The following is a 15,461-nucleotide window of genomic DNA, read 5'->3' as shown; positions in this document are numbered from 1 at the left end:
AATACGAGAAACTATTGGAAGTGTTAATATGTAGTCCGTCGTTCTTCTACCGGAAGTGGGATATCTTAATGAAAAAAATATCGTCAGAGCTTTCTACCACCGGAAGTGGACGGGATATTTGAATGAATTGATACGATAGACAAGGCTCACTCAGTCAGTGTTGGCCACGGTATCTATCCTGTGTCTATGTGAAAGTTATTCTCTCCGATGTCATCAGAACTGGATTAGGGGGATACTTATCAGGGTTGGACGTGTCTGTTTGGTTGGATATTGACCAATCAAAGTGATTATACGGTGACAATAGACAGTGTGTAATAAATGGTAATCTATTTCTCTTCCTGTATGATAAAACAGCTGTACCAATCATCTGTGGATTTTAAACATACGACTCCATATAGCTGTCAAATCAATGATAGATAAATTTATTTATAAAACAATATCGTAATTATTGATGGAAATGATTAGAAGAACAATGTGTGATATCTTGTGGCCGTATGACGTATTGATAACAACACAGCACCGTGCCGGATTAACTTGTCTATAAGGTAAGAATTAATTATTCTGATTAACAGTAGTGATTTGGTTAGTGACTCTCATACAGTGCCAGTCTGCCTATATTAACATTCAGAGGACAACAAGGGGCACATAACTCTAGATAATACTGGGATATTGAACATAGCAGAAACAATGGTAAGTTTTCTGTGCTTCACTCATCACTACCCTGTTTCTCACTTTGAATACCATTTAATTCTACGCGACGATGTATTTTTTAATGTCATCATCATCATCATCACCACCGCCACCGCCGTCGCCGTCGCCGTCGCATTCATTCATTCATTCATTCATTCCTTGATGAAAGAGGGAAATGCATAAAATAATTTATGTTTTATTTAATTGTATTACATGTTTTAAATGCACATTTATTTCTCTATCTCTCAGAGCTTTTTTTTCTTCTACTTTTGCATGGCGAGCAGAAATTAAATATTCGAAATGAGTTTCATAAAAGTTCATATGAAATCAAAACAGATTGAAGATACTTAAGATTGGTCCAATATCTCACAAAACTGACATTTTGACAGGTTTTAAGTAAACATGTTGAAGACAAAATCAAACTTAGGCAGATATTTTTGTGGTGCCATTTTTTCAATACATTACGCAGTTGTCGATATTATGATGTCACGGTGGATTTCTGACTTGCAAAAATATTAAATGGGCGATTAAACTAGATAATAGGAGGATTGTGAGATAAACGTATTTATTACAATTTCACCCGTGAAATATCGAAAAATTTTCATTCTGTAAAAGTGATATTTTTCACTAGTGAAAGAGATCATTTTTTCTGATTTGACCAATCAGAGCACTGCTTACATGTACATGCATGTAGCTCTCCGTCATATTATTTGACGTCATAATGCAAGATAGAATACATAACGTCACGATTTGGTGTACATTTGTGAGCCGTTGACAGGGACCGCAATGAATTCTGGGAGATATTGAGTTTTCTCGGATTATTTTGCTATAAAATGTGAAATAGAGGATACCTAACAGTGTCTTCAGTAATACCAAATATATTCAACGAGTAGGGCTAATATTTTGATATTTTGTACTCGTGCTGCGCACTCGTGAAAAATATCAAAATATTAGCCACACGAGTGAAACATATTTGGTATTACTGAAGACACTGTTAGATATTATGTTTATTACATTTTTTATCAACGAAAAACCTACCCCGTATGCTAACTAGGCATACAGTTCCCTAAAAAAAGTAGTTCCCCCCTGTCCAGGTGCTGACATATATGTCGGGCTTTTTGATTGGTCAATTATTTTGGTATTTTCTAATCATTAATTTGATTGGTCAAATCAGCAAAAGTGATATTTTTCACTAGTCAAAAATATCACTTTATAGAATGAATATTTTTTGATATGTCACTGGTAAAAATGTAATAAAAACAGAATATATAACAGTATCTTCAGTCATACCATACCAGAGACATATATAGATGTATATATGTCTCTGACCATACATATTACATTCGTGTGGCTAATATTTTGATATTTTGTACTCGTGCTACGCATTCGTGAAACATATCAAAATATTAGCCACACTCGTGAAATATATTTGGTTTTACTGAAGACACTGTTAGATATCATCTATCCATAGTCCGGTCGATGGGTCAGTTTTTTCCATCACGAGGGGTACTGGACAGTGGTCATTTTTCTGAACTGTATTTTAAACCCGATAAAACACCTGTTGATCTGTAAAATAATTGAATGTGGATGAATAATCACACATCAAACGACTTTTATATGTCAACATATTCGGCCTTGAAAGCTCGATGCCAGATTCATATTATTAGTTTTATCGTTATCTATTATGTCTGTATGCAAAATCATCAGTATGTAAAATCTACTTTAATGCAATAAATATTCCTCTTTGGTTTAGTTTAAACATCTTTTATTGACATGAAATGACAAAGGGATTAGTCAGTAAGTATTACCAACTTATAAATGACTTCTTCCGTAGTAATGACATAATGATTTAAATATACAGTAATCACGTCATGGCAATATACACATATTCTAAAGTACGACAAGGAAAAGTCAAGAAAAGACAATTTAATAAGTAATCATTGACTAATCGGAAGTATCATTTTTTTATGAGATAGAGAGAGAGAGAGAGAGAGAGAGAGAGAGGGGGGGGGGGGGGGGGTAAGGATGATAGTTGAATTTTCTCCTTATAATTGTACAACACAGAATTGAAATAAGGCATTATATATAATATGAGATATGGATATTGAAAGTTATCATCAAGAAGAGATAAACATTCCTATTACTTATGATATACAGTTTAGATATGTTAATACATATTAATGATTACAAAGGAGATGTTGGGGATAAAAGTTTAAAAAAAATCAACAAACATTGTTCATCGTAAAGTTATAAAAAAAACCTGTTTAACTTGTCAGGTGACAAAATCGGGGAATTATTGAATTATATAATATTATAGTAGATGTAGTAGTGTATCGGAGATAGTGTATTTTCGTCTCTCACGTGTTGTGGTTTTTATCGGTTCTGTATGGTAGTCATAGTCACGTAATTTACATTGACAGTTTCTGATCACGTGCGGAAACACGCGACTCAAGGACACGGATTTAGTGGTAAATTAACACTCAGACACACATGTAGTACTTGTATATCAAATGTGACGTAAATGTTTAAGAGTACATACTAAAGAAACAAATAAATGAAAACATGCATCACTATATATATAAATAAACAAAAATATAGATAGGTAATGAATAAATAAACAAATAAACAAGAAATATAAATAAAGAAATATATCAATAAATAGATAAATAAAAAAATAGAGAAATAAAGATATATATGAATATATAATGAGAGTGGCGGTATATTCGGGTGGCGATAGGTCGAGGGTACACTCCATATATATATTATATATACATGTATATAACTTAGCATTACATTGCGATCCAGGTATTCATATCATCTTATAGACGACTTCCACAATGATCATGTCGGGGTATCGGGCCGACCATCACTGCGCCATTGAAACGTTCTTTTATAAGAACGCCGATGTGGCACAGCGGTATAAGCTGCGGGTATTCGTGAGTTCGAGGCCCGGTCAGGGCACGAGTCAAAAAGTTGTCTTCCTTCGTCATTTGTGTTGCTTAGTTATATATCTACTTAGTAGCACAATGTATTATATACACTATGTGTTGGTGATCCGAAGATATAGATTTGAATTTCCTGTCGTAGTTGTACGGAGAGAAATACATGTATATACATATCATAACAGATAGCCCACGGGCTTATATTATACATGTAGGGTATACGATGATGAAACTAGTATACAGATTTACGTAAATAAGTATTTGTCTCCAGATGAAGATCGTTTTGGTGTAGAGTTCTGGAATTCAAAGCCATAAACATAAAAATACAACTCATGAATATTAATCTTCATCTTATCCCAATTATTTCATTTCACGCATAATTAACACTTGGTAAAATCTACCCAAGAAAACGTATTTTTGATGAAATAAATTTAGAAATATTTCTTTTGTTTTTATTCCCTTCTTATTATTCATACATTGCTCCTGTTTTCAGAACTAAACAAAAACAAAAACAAAAAACAAGAAAAAATCAACAAAAAACCAAAACAAAACAACAACAAAATAAATGAATAAAAAACAAACAAAAACAAACAAAAAACAACAACAAAAAACTAAAAAAAACAAACAAACAACGAAACAAATAAAAAATACACTCCCAAAAACGAAACAAAAAGAAAGAAAGAAAAAAAGAAAAGAAAAAAGAAAACATTATTTTCATGTGCAGGTAGTTAAAAAGGCAGGACTATGTTTAGAGAGGAGATAACGGAGATGTCGTGTGTATGTCTGGTCAGATGTCAGATAAAAACTATAAATAGATATGACGTAATACAAATAGGTAACTGTTGGTTATCTTTGCTGGTGCAGTTTAACATCGTTCGACTGATACTGCTTCTTTAATTATATTCATGAGTTTATGTTTAAAGATGGTATACTTTATGCTGCCTTCCCCTGCATGGCACGTTCCAATGTTTGACGTCCTCAGGCATGACACGTCCCAAAGGTTATCCGTCCCCTGCATGACATGTCCTAATGTCTATCGTCATTTGTATGTTACCTTCCAAAGATTTGCCGTCATCATACATGTCATACACCAAAGATTTGACGTCCCTTCATACCACCTCCCAAAAGTTAGAAAAAATAATGCATTCAATTTCATCCTTATGATTTAATGACTATACACAATTCCTGTCGAATTCCATTTTTGTTGATGGACTTTTTTTCTCTTGACAAATTATTACGCTGCTGTATCAGCCAATCAGAAGCAATGTTACAAACGGCGCATTCTTTTTACGATATGGGCTGATATCCTAATTTTCAAGCCAATGTTTGTAACAAGCTAACAGAGGCTCTAGCGTCTGTGTGAAACAAATAGACAATCTAGCCCCGCTTTAATTTGGTCAAATATTTCTATTTACTAACAAGACGCAGACTGCTCCATGGAGTACACATCATTTTTTTGTTTTTTTTTGTTTTTGTTTTTTTGTTGAATTAAATCTTTCCTTTACCTAACAACACATATCATAGAAATTGATTTAATGTTTTTCAGCAACCCTTCCACAATGGCGGAGGTTCCGCCCCCAGCCCCATATCGCTCCGAGGTAGCCGTTGATGTTACGGATAGCTTCGATAGCGCCGAGGGATTTTCTTCTTCTCCTATATATAGAAACACACCGACGGAGCATTCTACCCAACCTACTTCAGCCTTAAATGGTGTTAACAATTCACGTTCTTCATCTACGGCTGATTATCAGGAAACAGAACATTTAAAAGGGGACTTGGAAGAGGAACATTCCACAGATACATCGTCCGTTAGTCCTTCGCCAAACAGTGAAAAATCATCTTTAGAATCGAGTCACAATTCTCAAACAAACAAAATGGCGTCGGCCTACCCCGGACATTCTCACGGGCTTCATGCTTATGAACGATCTTATGAAATAAACAGTGAAGAAAGAGATCACCGATGGGCAAGGACAACCTCAAGTCAGGAAGATAGTAAACTACAGTCGGGAAAACTCCAGACAGGTCAAAGTTCAAATTTTACAACTAGTAATACTGCAACTTCGTATGGGACCTCGCGACAAACAGTCGACCAGGGTTGTAAGTTGACTGTTAAAGGCAAATCAAAAGTTGACAGAGAATTGTCAAAGAAGCAAATACAAGACATCAAGCCATCAAAACTCGTCGTCATTTTCAAATGGATCTCGACATTTTTGATAGGATCGATAGCGTTGGCATGTCTGATAGGAAGTAGGGTTTCTTTCGTATCCATAGCGGTACGTCTGCGGTTGCCTGGCAACGACGAGGTTAGTATTCCTAACAACACGTATGCTTTCACAATGGTGACGATGCTTCTGCTCATTCCTAACGTGTTCAACCTCCTGAGGTCATTGTGGATGGGACTGTCTCGTAAGGATATGCCTTGGCCAAGCAAGAGGTCGATTATTTGGGTAAGTGCTTTGATTTTTGTTTAAACATATTCTATTGTATAATTATATTCAAGGGAATTGGGCAAAAGTTATCAAATCAATATTAAGCCCTTTCCCTATATAATTTTACATGCTTCATTAATTAATACAAGTTACACATATTTACATATGTTATGTTTCCTGTGTAGCTTATAATATTTGCGGGGTTTAATTTCGCGATATTCGTGGTATTTGAATACAGCACGAAAATGAACCAAACAATTACACAGTATTGTACTTTGTTGTTTTTTGTTTTTGTTTTGTTTGTTTTGTTATTGTTTTCTTCTTCCTGGATTTTCAGCTCTCCTTTTCTTAACAAATATCTAACTCTAGAAAACTTAATTGGTGATAGTGTATATTATTGTAGATATGTTATAAATATACAATGTATTTTGGGAGAAGGCGTTTCTAAGTTGAGATAACTTGTGCCTTATCCTTGTTGTTATATTGAACAATAAAAATATGTTTAAATCAAGTCATACTTTTACGTTTCAATGGTGTTCGTATCAACTTTGGTAGCCAAAAACGACACAACAGCATAAAACATTTCGTCAATCTTAAACTTCAGATATCGCTTTTTTAACATACAAGGCTGAAAATCACTTCCAAGTGGACACGTATGACTAAACAAAAGATAGAAACGAATTGATTCGCAAAAAGTTGTGTCCGTTTTGCAAACGAGGCGAGCATATTGATGACGAGAAGGAGTCTGTTCTAAATTCTGTTAAAGCCACAAGAGGACGGTTTTTAACTCACCTGGCCCGAAGGGCCAGTGAGCTTATGGCATGGCGCAGCGTCCGTCGTCCGTCGTCCGTCAACTTTTCCTTTAAATCGCTACTAGTCCTAAACTACTCAGTGGATTTTGACCAAATTTGGTCTGAAGCATCCTTGGGTGAAGGGGAACCAATTTTGTATAAACGGTGGGTCTGGCCCCCCAGGGGTCTTAGGGGTGGGGCCCAATAGGGGAAATATAGCAAATTCTTTAAAATCCTTCTTCTTCTGTAGAAATGAAGGGATTTGATTCATATTTGGTCTGAAGCATTCTTGGGTGAAGGGGAACCAATTTTGTATAAACGGTGGGTCTGGCCCCCCAGGGGCCTTAGGGGCGGGGCCCAATAGGGGAAATATAGCAAATTCTTCAAAATCCTTCTTCTTCTGTAGAAATGAAGGGATTTGATTCATATTTGGTCTGAAGCATCCTTGGGTGAAGGGGAACCAATTTTGTATAAACGGTGGGTCTGGCCCCCAGGGGCCTTAGGCGCGGGGCCCAATAGGGGAAATATAGCAAATTCTTCAAAATCCTTCTTCTTCTGTAGAAATGAAGGGATTTGATTCATATTTGGTCTGAAGCCTCCTTGGGTGAAGGGGAACCAATTTTGTATAAACAGTGGGTCTGGCCCCCCCATGGGCCTTAGGGGCGGGGCCCGATAGGAGAAATATAGCAAATTCTTTAAAATCCTTCTTCTTCTGTAGAAATGAAGGGATTTGATTCATATTTGGTCTGAAGCATCCTGGGTGAAGGGGAACCAATTTTGTATAAACGGTGGGTCTGGCCCCCAGGGGCCTGGGGGGTGGGGCCCAATAGGGGAATATTGCATATTCTTTAAAATCCTTCTTCTTCTGCAGGAATAAAGGGATTTGATCCATGTTTGGTCTGAAGCATCCTTGGGTGAAGGGGAACCAATTTTGTATAAACGGTGGGTCTGGCCTCCTAGGGGCCTGAGGGGCGGGGCCCAATAGGGGAAATATAGCAAATTCTTTGAAATCCTTCTTCTTCTGTAGGAATAAAGGGATTTGATCCATATTTGGTCTGAAACATCCTTGGGTGAAGGGGAACCAATTTTGTATAAACGGTGGGTCTGGCCCCCCAGGGGCCGTAGGGGTGGAGCCCAATAGGGGAAATATAGCAAATTCTTTAAAATCCTTCTTCTTCTGTAGAAATGAAGGGATTTGATTCATATTTGGTCTGAAACATCCTTGGGTGAAGGGGAACCAATTTTGTATAAACGGTGGGTCTGGCCTCCCAGGGGTCTTAGGGGTGGGGCCCAATAGGGGAAATATAGCAAATTCTTTAAAATCCTTCTTCTTCTGTAGAAATGAAGGGATTTGATTCATATTTGGTCTGAAGCATCCTTGGGTGAAGGGGAACCAATTTTGTATAAACGGTGGGTCTGGCCCCCCAGGGGCCTTAGGGGCGGGGCCCAATAGGGAAAATATAGCAAATTCTTCAAAATCCTTCTTCTTCTGTAGAAATGAAGGGATTTGATTCATATTTGGTCTGAAGCCTCCTTGGGTGAAGGGGAACCAATTTTGTATAAACAGTGGGTCTGGCCCCCCCATGGGCCTTAGGGGCGGGGCCCAATAGGGGAAATATAGCAAATTCTTCAAAATCCTTCTTCTTCTGTAGAAATGAAGGGATTTGATTCATATTTGGTCTGAAGCATCCTTGGGTGAAGGGGAACCAATTTTGTATAAACGGTGGGTCTGGCCCCCAGGGGCCTTAGGCGCGGGGCCCAATAGGGGAAATATAGCAAATTCTTCAAAATCCTTCTTCTTCTGTAGAAATGAAGGGATTTGATTCATATTTGGTCTGAAGCCTCCTTGGGTGAAGGGGAACCAATTTTGTATAAACAGTGGGTCTGGCCCCCCCATGGGCCTTAGGGGCGGGGCCCGATAGGAGAAATATAGCAAATTCTTTAAAATCCTTCTTCTTCTGTAGAAATGAAGGGATTTGATTCATATTTGGTCTGAAGCATCCTGGGTGAAGGGGAACCAATTTTGTATAAACGGTGGGTCTGGCCCCCAGGGGCCTGGGGGGTGGGGCCCAATAGGGGAATATTGCATATTCTTTAAAATCCTTCTTCTTCTGCAGGAATAAAGGGATTTGATCCATGTTTGGTCTGAAGCATCCTTGGGTGAAGGGGAACCAATTTTGTATAAACGGTGGGTCTGGCCTCCTAGGGGCCTGAGGGGCGGGGCCCAATAGGGGAAATATAGCAAATTCTTTGAAATCCTTCTTCTTCTGTAGGAATAAAGGGATTTGATCCATATTTGGTCTGAAACATCCTTGGGTGAAGGGGAACCAATTTTGTATAAACGGTGGGTCTGGCCCCCCAGGGGCCGTAGGGGTGGAGCCCAATAGGGGAAATATAGCAAATTCTTTAAAATCCTTCTTCTTCTGTAGAAATGAAGGGATTTGATTCATATTTGGTCTGAAACATCCTTGGGTGAAGGGGAACCAATTTTGTATAAACGGTGGGTCTGGCCTCCCAGGGGTCTTAGGGGTGGGGCCCAATAGGGGAAATATAGCAAATTCTTTAAAATCCTTCTTCTTCTGTAGAAATGAAGGGATTTGATTCATATTTGGTCTGAAGCATCCTTGGGTGAAGGGGAACCAATTTTGTATAAACGGTGGGTCTGGCCCCCCAGGGGCCTTAGGGGCGGGGCCCAATAGGGAAAATATAGCAAATTCTTCAAAATCCTTCTTCTTCTGTAGAAATGAAGGGATTTGATTCATATTTGGTCTGAAGCATCCTTGGGTGAAGGGGAACCAATTTTGTAAAAACGGTGGGTCTGGCCCCCCAGGGGCCTTAGGGGCGGGGCCCAATAGGGGAAATATAGCAAATTCTTCAAAATCCTTCTTCTTCTGTAGAAATGAAGGGTTTTGATTCATATTTGGTCTGAAGCCTGCTTGGGTGAGGGGGAACCAATTTTGTATAAACGGTGGGTCTGGCCCCCCAGGGGTGTAGGGGGTTGGGCCAAATAGGGGAATATTGCATATTCTTTAAAATCCTTCTTCTTCTGCAGGAATAAAGGGATTTGATCCATGTTTGGTCTGAAGCATCCTTGGGTGAAGGGGAACCAATTTTGTATAAACGGTGGGTCTGGCCTCCTAGGGGCCTGGGGGGCGGGGCCCAATAGGGGAAATATAGCAAATTCTTTGAAATCCTCCTTCTTCTGTAGGAATAAAGGGATTTGATCCATATTTGGTCTGAAACATCCTTGGGTGAAGGGGAACCAATTTTGTATAAACGGTGGGTCTGGCCCCCCAGGGGCCGTAGGGGTGGGGCCCAATAGGGGAAATATAGCAAATTCTTTAAAATCCTTCTTCTTCTGTAGAAATGAAGGGATTTGATTCATATTTGGTCTGAAGCATCCTTGGGTGAAGGGGAACCAATTTTGTATAAACGGTGGGTCTGGCCCCCCAGGGGCCGTAGGGGTGGGGCCCAATAGGGGAAATATAGCATATTCTTTAAAATCCTTCTTCTTCTGTAGGAATAAAGGGATTTGATCCATAGTTTGGTCTGAAGCATCCTTGGGTGAAGGGGAACCAATTTTGTATAAACGGTGGGTCTGGCCTCCAGGGGCCTGAGGGGCGGGGCCCAATAGGGGAAATATAGCAAATTCTTTGAAATCCTTCTTCTTCTGTAGGAATAAAGGGATTTGATTCATATTTGGTCTGAAACATCCTTGGGTGAAGGGGAACCAATTTTGTATAAACGGTGGGTCTGGCCTCCCAGGGGCCTGAGGGGCGGGGCCCAATAGGGGAAATATAGCATATTCTTTAAAATCCTTCTTCTTCTGTAGAAATGAAGGGATTTGATTCATATTTGGTCTGAAACATCCTTGGGTGAAGGGGAACCAATTTTGTATAAACGGTGGGTCTGGCCTCCCAGGGGCCTGAGGGGCGGAGCCCAATAGGGGAATATTGCATATTCTTTAAAATCCTTCTTCTTCTGCAGGAATAAAAGGATTTGATCCATGTTTGGTCTGAAGCATCCTTGGGTGAAGGGGAACCAATTTTGTATAAACGGTGGGTCTAGCCTCCCAGGGACCTAGGGGGGGGGGGGGGACCCAATAGGGGAATTTTGCATATTCTTTAAAATCCTTCTTCTTCTGCAGGAATAAAGGGATTTGATCCATGTTTGGTCTGAAGCATCCTTGGGTTAAGGGGAACCAATTTTGTATAAACGGTGGGTCGGCCTCCCAGGGGCCTTAGGGGCGGGGCCCAATAGGGGAAATATAGCAAATTCTTTGAAATCCTTCTTCTTCCGTAGGAATAAAGGGATTTGATCCATATTTGGTCTTAAACATCCTTGGGTGAAGGGAAACCAATTTTGTATAAACGGTTGGTCTGGCCCCCAGGGGCCTTAGGGGTGGGGCCCAATAGGGGAAATAGGGTTAATCCTTTAAATCGCTACTAGTCATAAAGTTATAAATGAATTTGAACCAAATTTGGTCAGTAACATTCTTGGGAGAAGGGGAACAGAGTTTGTATACATTTTTACTCTGAACCCCCAGGGGCCTGAGGGGCAGAGCCAAATAGGGGAAATAGATATTAGTCTTTAAATCGCTACTAGTCATAAAGTTTTTAATGGATTTTAACTAGATTTGGTCAGGAACATCCTTGGGGGAAGGTGAACAGAGTTTGTATTAATTTTTACTCTGAACTCCCAGGGGCCTGAGGGGCTGGGCCAAATAGGGGAAATAGGGTTAATCTTTTAAATCACTGCTAGTCATAAAGTTATGAATGAATTAGAACCAAATTTGGTCAGGAACATCCTTGGGGGAAGGGGAACCGAGTTTGTATAAATTTTTACTCTGAACCCTCAGGGGCCTGAGGGGCGGGGCCAAATAGGGGAAATAGGGTTAATCCTTTAAATCGCTACTAGTCATAAAGTTATGAATGAATTCGAACTAAATTTGAACAGGAACTATCATTGGGAGAAGGGGGAACAGAGTTTGTATAAATTTTTACTCTGAATCCCCAGGGACCTGAGGGGCGGGGCCAAATAGGGGAATAGAGATTAGTCTTTAAATTGCTACAAGTCATAAAGTTATGAATGAATTAGAACCATATTTGGTCAGGAACATCCTTTGGGGGAGGGGAACAGAGTTTGTATAAATTTTACTCTGAACACCCAGGGGCCTGAGGGGTGGAGTCTAAGAGGCCCAAGGGTCTTTCCCCACCCTAAGGGACTTAGTTTCTTCAAACACAATTAGGTTGTAAAAATAATCCATAGGGTCTTTCAGTCCCTTAGAGAGTATGTGTATGAATAAATTGAACATGAACATTATTTTGACATTTGGTCAAATCCAACCAGGTGAGCGATACAGGCCCCATGGGCCTCTTGTTATGATATACTTTAAAACACTGATTTTTTGGCATAGCCGTATAATATTCTTTTGGCCCCGAATGTGACGCAACAGGTGGCGTTACTGGTCAAGATGAAGTACATATAAGTTTAGATTGAATATAAACTGAATAAGTGGATTTTTTTTTTTCAAATGACACATCAATAAAAATATATTCCTGATTCAAATGACCAAAAATGGTTTAAACTGATTTGTTATCAGTGCTGAAACGCATTAGTTCGTTAATTTATTTCACCAGCAGTTTTATATTCAACCAGCATTAAAACTATGCCTTTTTATCTTTTTAGAATATATTTCTTGGTTTTTTTTATTTCAGATTGTAGCTACTAGCGTCGTGGAGTCATTAGGGGTGTGCCTCTTTGCCTTTAAGATATTCAGTCTACAGTTCGGAGTGGCCAGCCTTATCATGGCGGGGGCTGTATATATCGGCCCCATGGTTTACTTGATATATCGCCGGGATCGGTGTGACACCCCGCGGTCTGTAGCCATCGGCTGTGGGATGGGAATAATTCTCCTGATTCTGGCGGTCATTGTGGCGATGTGGAGAGGGTTTACTAGCAATTCTCTAGATGCGAGGAATTTCTGGCACCTACCGGTCGCCGTACTTTGTATCACGGTAACATGGATTCCAAAGGTTCAAAAACGTCTGATCTCTTTGTCTTCAGCATCAGGTTGGTCGTCTACAAAGTCCATGTCAAATTCGCAAGATGATGTAGAGGATATTGAAAAGCTTGAATCGAATATGGAAAGTGGTAGGTTTCAAGCGTCTCAGCGACTTGATAACTTGATTGAAAACAAACAAAACGTTGTCGTTAGTATGAAGACACAGTCTTTCTGGAAGTCGGCAATCATCATGTCTGGATGTCGAATCCCCGCCATTATTCTATTCTCGGTGTTGTTGTACTTTTTTGACACGGACAAGACCTTTACTGGTGGAGCATTGGAGTCTTTTCGGACTTCCTGGGACTACATCACAACCGACTCCACGGCTTTCAACATGTTTATAATCAATATGATCTCTACATTATTGGGTTATTTTGTGTCTCTGGTCGCGTGCAGAATCAACATGCAGAGAGGGGCATTCGTTCTACCTCTAGTTTTTTCCACCCCGGGTGTAATGGCGGTTGTGTCAGGATACTGTTCTTCGGGAGACCTTTTCACTGTAGGTGACACTGACTTAGTTAGTTGTGATTCGAGTGAGGTGATCTACACTGCGGTGTCCAGTGGGCTATTACTATTGGCTGTGTGTCTGTCTTTTGGCTGGGTCATCTGGACAACCGATACCGTCATAATGTGCTCCGAATCTGAGGTAAGATCCCGCTCAGCCCTAAAGTGGTACAGACTGTCTGACAGGGTTTGGGTACAGTTTGTCATTTAACACGTTAACGCCTTATCTACATAGGACCATCAACGTTTATAACTTGAAACTTTGAGTTGGATATTAACTAACCTGAAAATAACTACATGTATACACTTATTTTGCTTATTTCGTTAAAAAAAAACTGATTTTCGCGTGCGATTGATTTTTGCGTATTTCGCGGACGATTAAGATTCGCGAAAATTATTCACCGATAAATAGTTTCAGTCTTAGGGACAGTAGGCCTTTTTTTTAATGTAAATCGCGAAATTGATTAGCCGCGAAAAAGTCGTTAGGCGTGAAAACGCGAAAATAAGTCGCCACGAAAATAAGTTGGTTTGAAGTAAAGACTTATTTGAAGAGGTGTAGTTTCGGACATATTTGACCATCATCGTAAATAAATTATGCTTTTTCTATAATCATATAATAACGGAAGGAATAAAATTTAAAAAAAGAACAAGTATTCATAAAAAAAAGGAAATAAAAAAAAAAGAAATTAATCATAGTAGCATTATATTTTTCGATTCCGAAATATTTTAAGGCATATAATGCTGAAATTGGATTAGGCACAAATTACTTCAACTTAAGGGGCATTTCCTTTGTTTGAATAAAGTTTGTTTCGTCAAAATTAAAATTACTGCAAAATATGTATTTTTTCGAAGTAGCAAAAGTTATATTTTTTTACATTAATACTGCCGTTTTACTCTCAAGATAAACAAAAGTTATTTTAGTACGACGTCCTGAAAATTCTTAATTCGACCCGAAGTATCACTAATTACCGTATAGACATACGGTATTTGTATACGATACGCTATTTTCCTGTACATTTCGGTGTGAATTTCATTATTTGTAGGTACAAACACTCATATAATCATCGTTCGGACATAGATTTCACAAATAGAAATTGGACATGCTTCTAATGTCTGAACGAAGGAATGCCCCTTTAGTAAAGCCTTCCATACAGTAGTATATTATTCAAATACATTTGTATACGACAGCAAAAACTTTAATAAGATATGTTAAGATAGAGATAGCGAAAACCGGAGAAATAATTCTGGCTGCTTCAAGGTGACCTTGTTGGAGTGTGGTAACATCTGTCGAAGAGCAACCATCCCATACTTCACATGCATATTCCAATGTAGTCATATAAATCCTAAACAGAGCTTTTCTACTAAAAAAATTACTAAATTCATGAATTTTTAAATTGATGAAATATGTAGCAACCTCTTTGTATCTGAACTAAATTACAATTACAATTCTTTATTAACGTATTCCGGCCCACATGGGGCAATATTGGAAATACAATCACAAAGAGGTAGAGTGGCCAAAAGACAGTTGAATGGACATGCATTTATACTACTATAAATCACAAACACATTTATAAACAAAATTGCTTGTAACATGCTTATGTTGTACCCTATGACTTAAAAGTCAGCTAGATTAGCTGTTACAAAATCACAATGGATACAGAAATAGTCTGTATTATCTTAAATTTGACATGATTAAATTAGATAACAACATTAAGATATCCCCATCTTCATTATCTATCAACAAGATGTATTTTTGTTCTTGATATGAAATTTGAAAAATTGAGAGCTTTTATACAACATGAATTAAATAGCACCTTCCTAGCAGCATTGTATTCAGTACATGATATTAGAAAGTGAGTTAATATTTTTGATTTAGACATATTTTATTTGTAATTTACAATCTATGGATTGGGCACAGTTTTTCCAACTTATATTAAGCCCTCTCCCGATACAATTTTACATTGAGAGAAAATTTACATGATGGCAGATTTATTTACATATTTACAATCTAATTTTATAAGAAATAGAGAGAAAAAGAGAA

General features: G+C 38.6%; 1 protein-coding gene across 3 annotated transcripts in view; it reads left to right on the top strand.

Annotated features, from left to right (window-relative positions):
• Positions 1-15,461, top strand: part of LOC117315086 — a 42,665-nt gene continuing 27,204 nt past the window's right edge. For 2 of the 3 annotated variants that reach the window (XM_033869232.1, XM_033869231.1), the window contains exons 1-2: positions 4,293-6,079; positions 12,570-13,562. In XM_033869232.1, coding sequence (XP_033725123.1) covers positions 5,168-6,079; positions 12,570-13,562 — 1,905 coding nt within the window. In that variant the 5' untranslated portion in view covers positions 4,293-5,167. Of the gene's footprint in view, positions 546-4,292; positions 6,080-12,569; positions 13,563-15,461 lie in introns of those variants that run through there. The other variant, XM_033869233.1, reaches the window with a different exon arrangement.

The sequence above is a fragment of the Pecten maximus genome, chromosome 17, assembly GCF_902652985.1.
Source record: "Pecten maximus chromosome 17, xPecMax1.1, whole genome shotgun sequence".
NCBI classification, from domain to species: Eukaryota; Metazoa; Mollusca; class Bivalvia; order Pectinida; family Pectinidae; genus Pecten; species Pecten maximus.
This window is presented reverse-complemented; position numbering and strand designations above follow the sequence as displayed.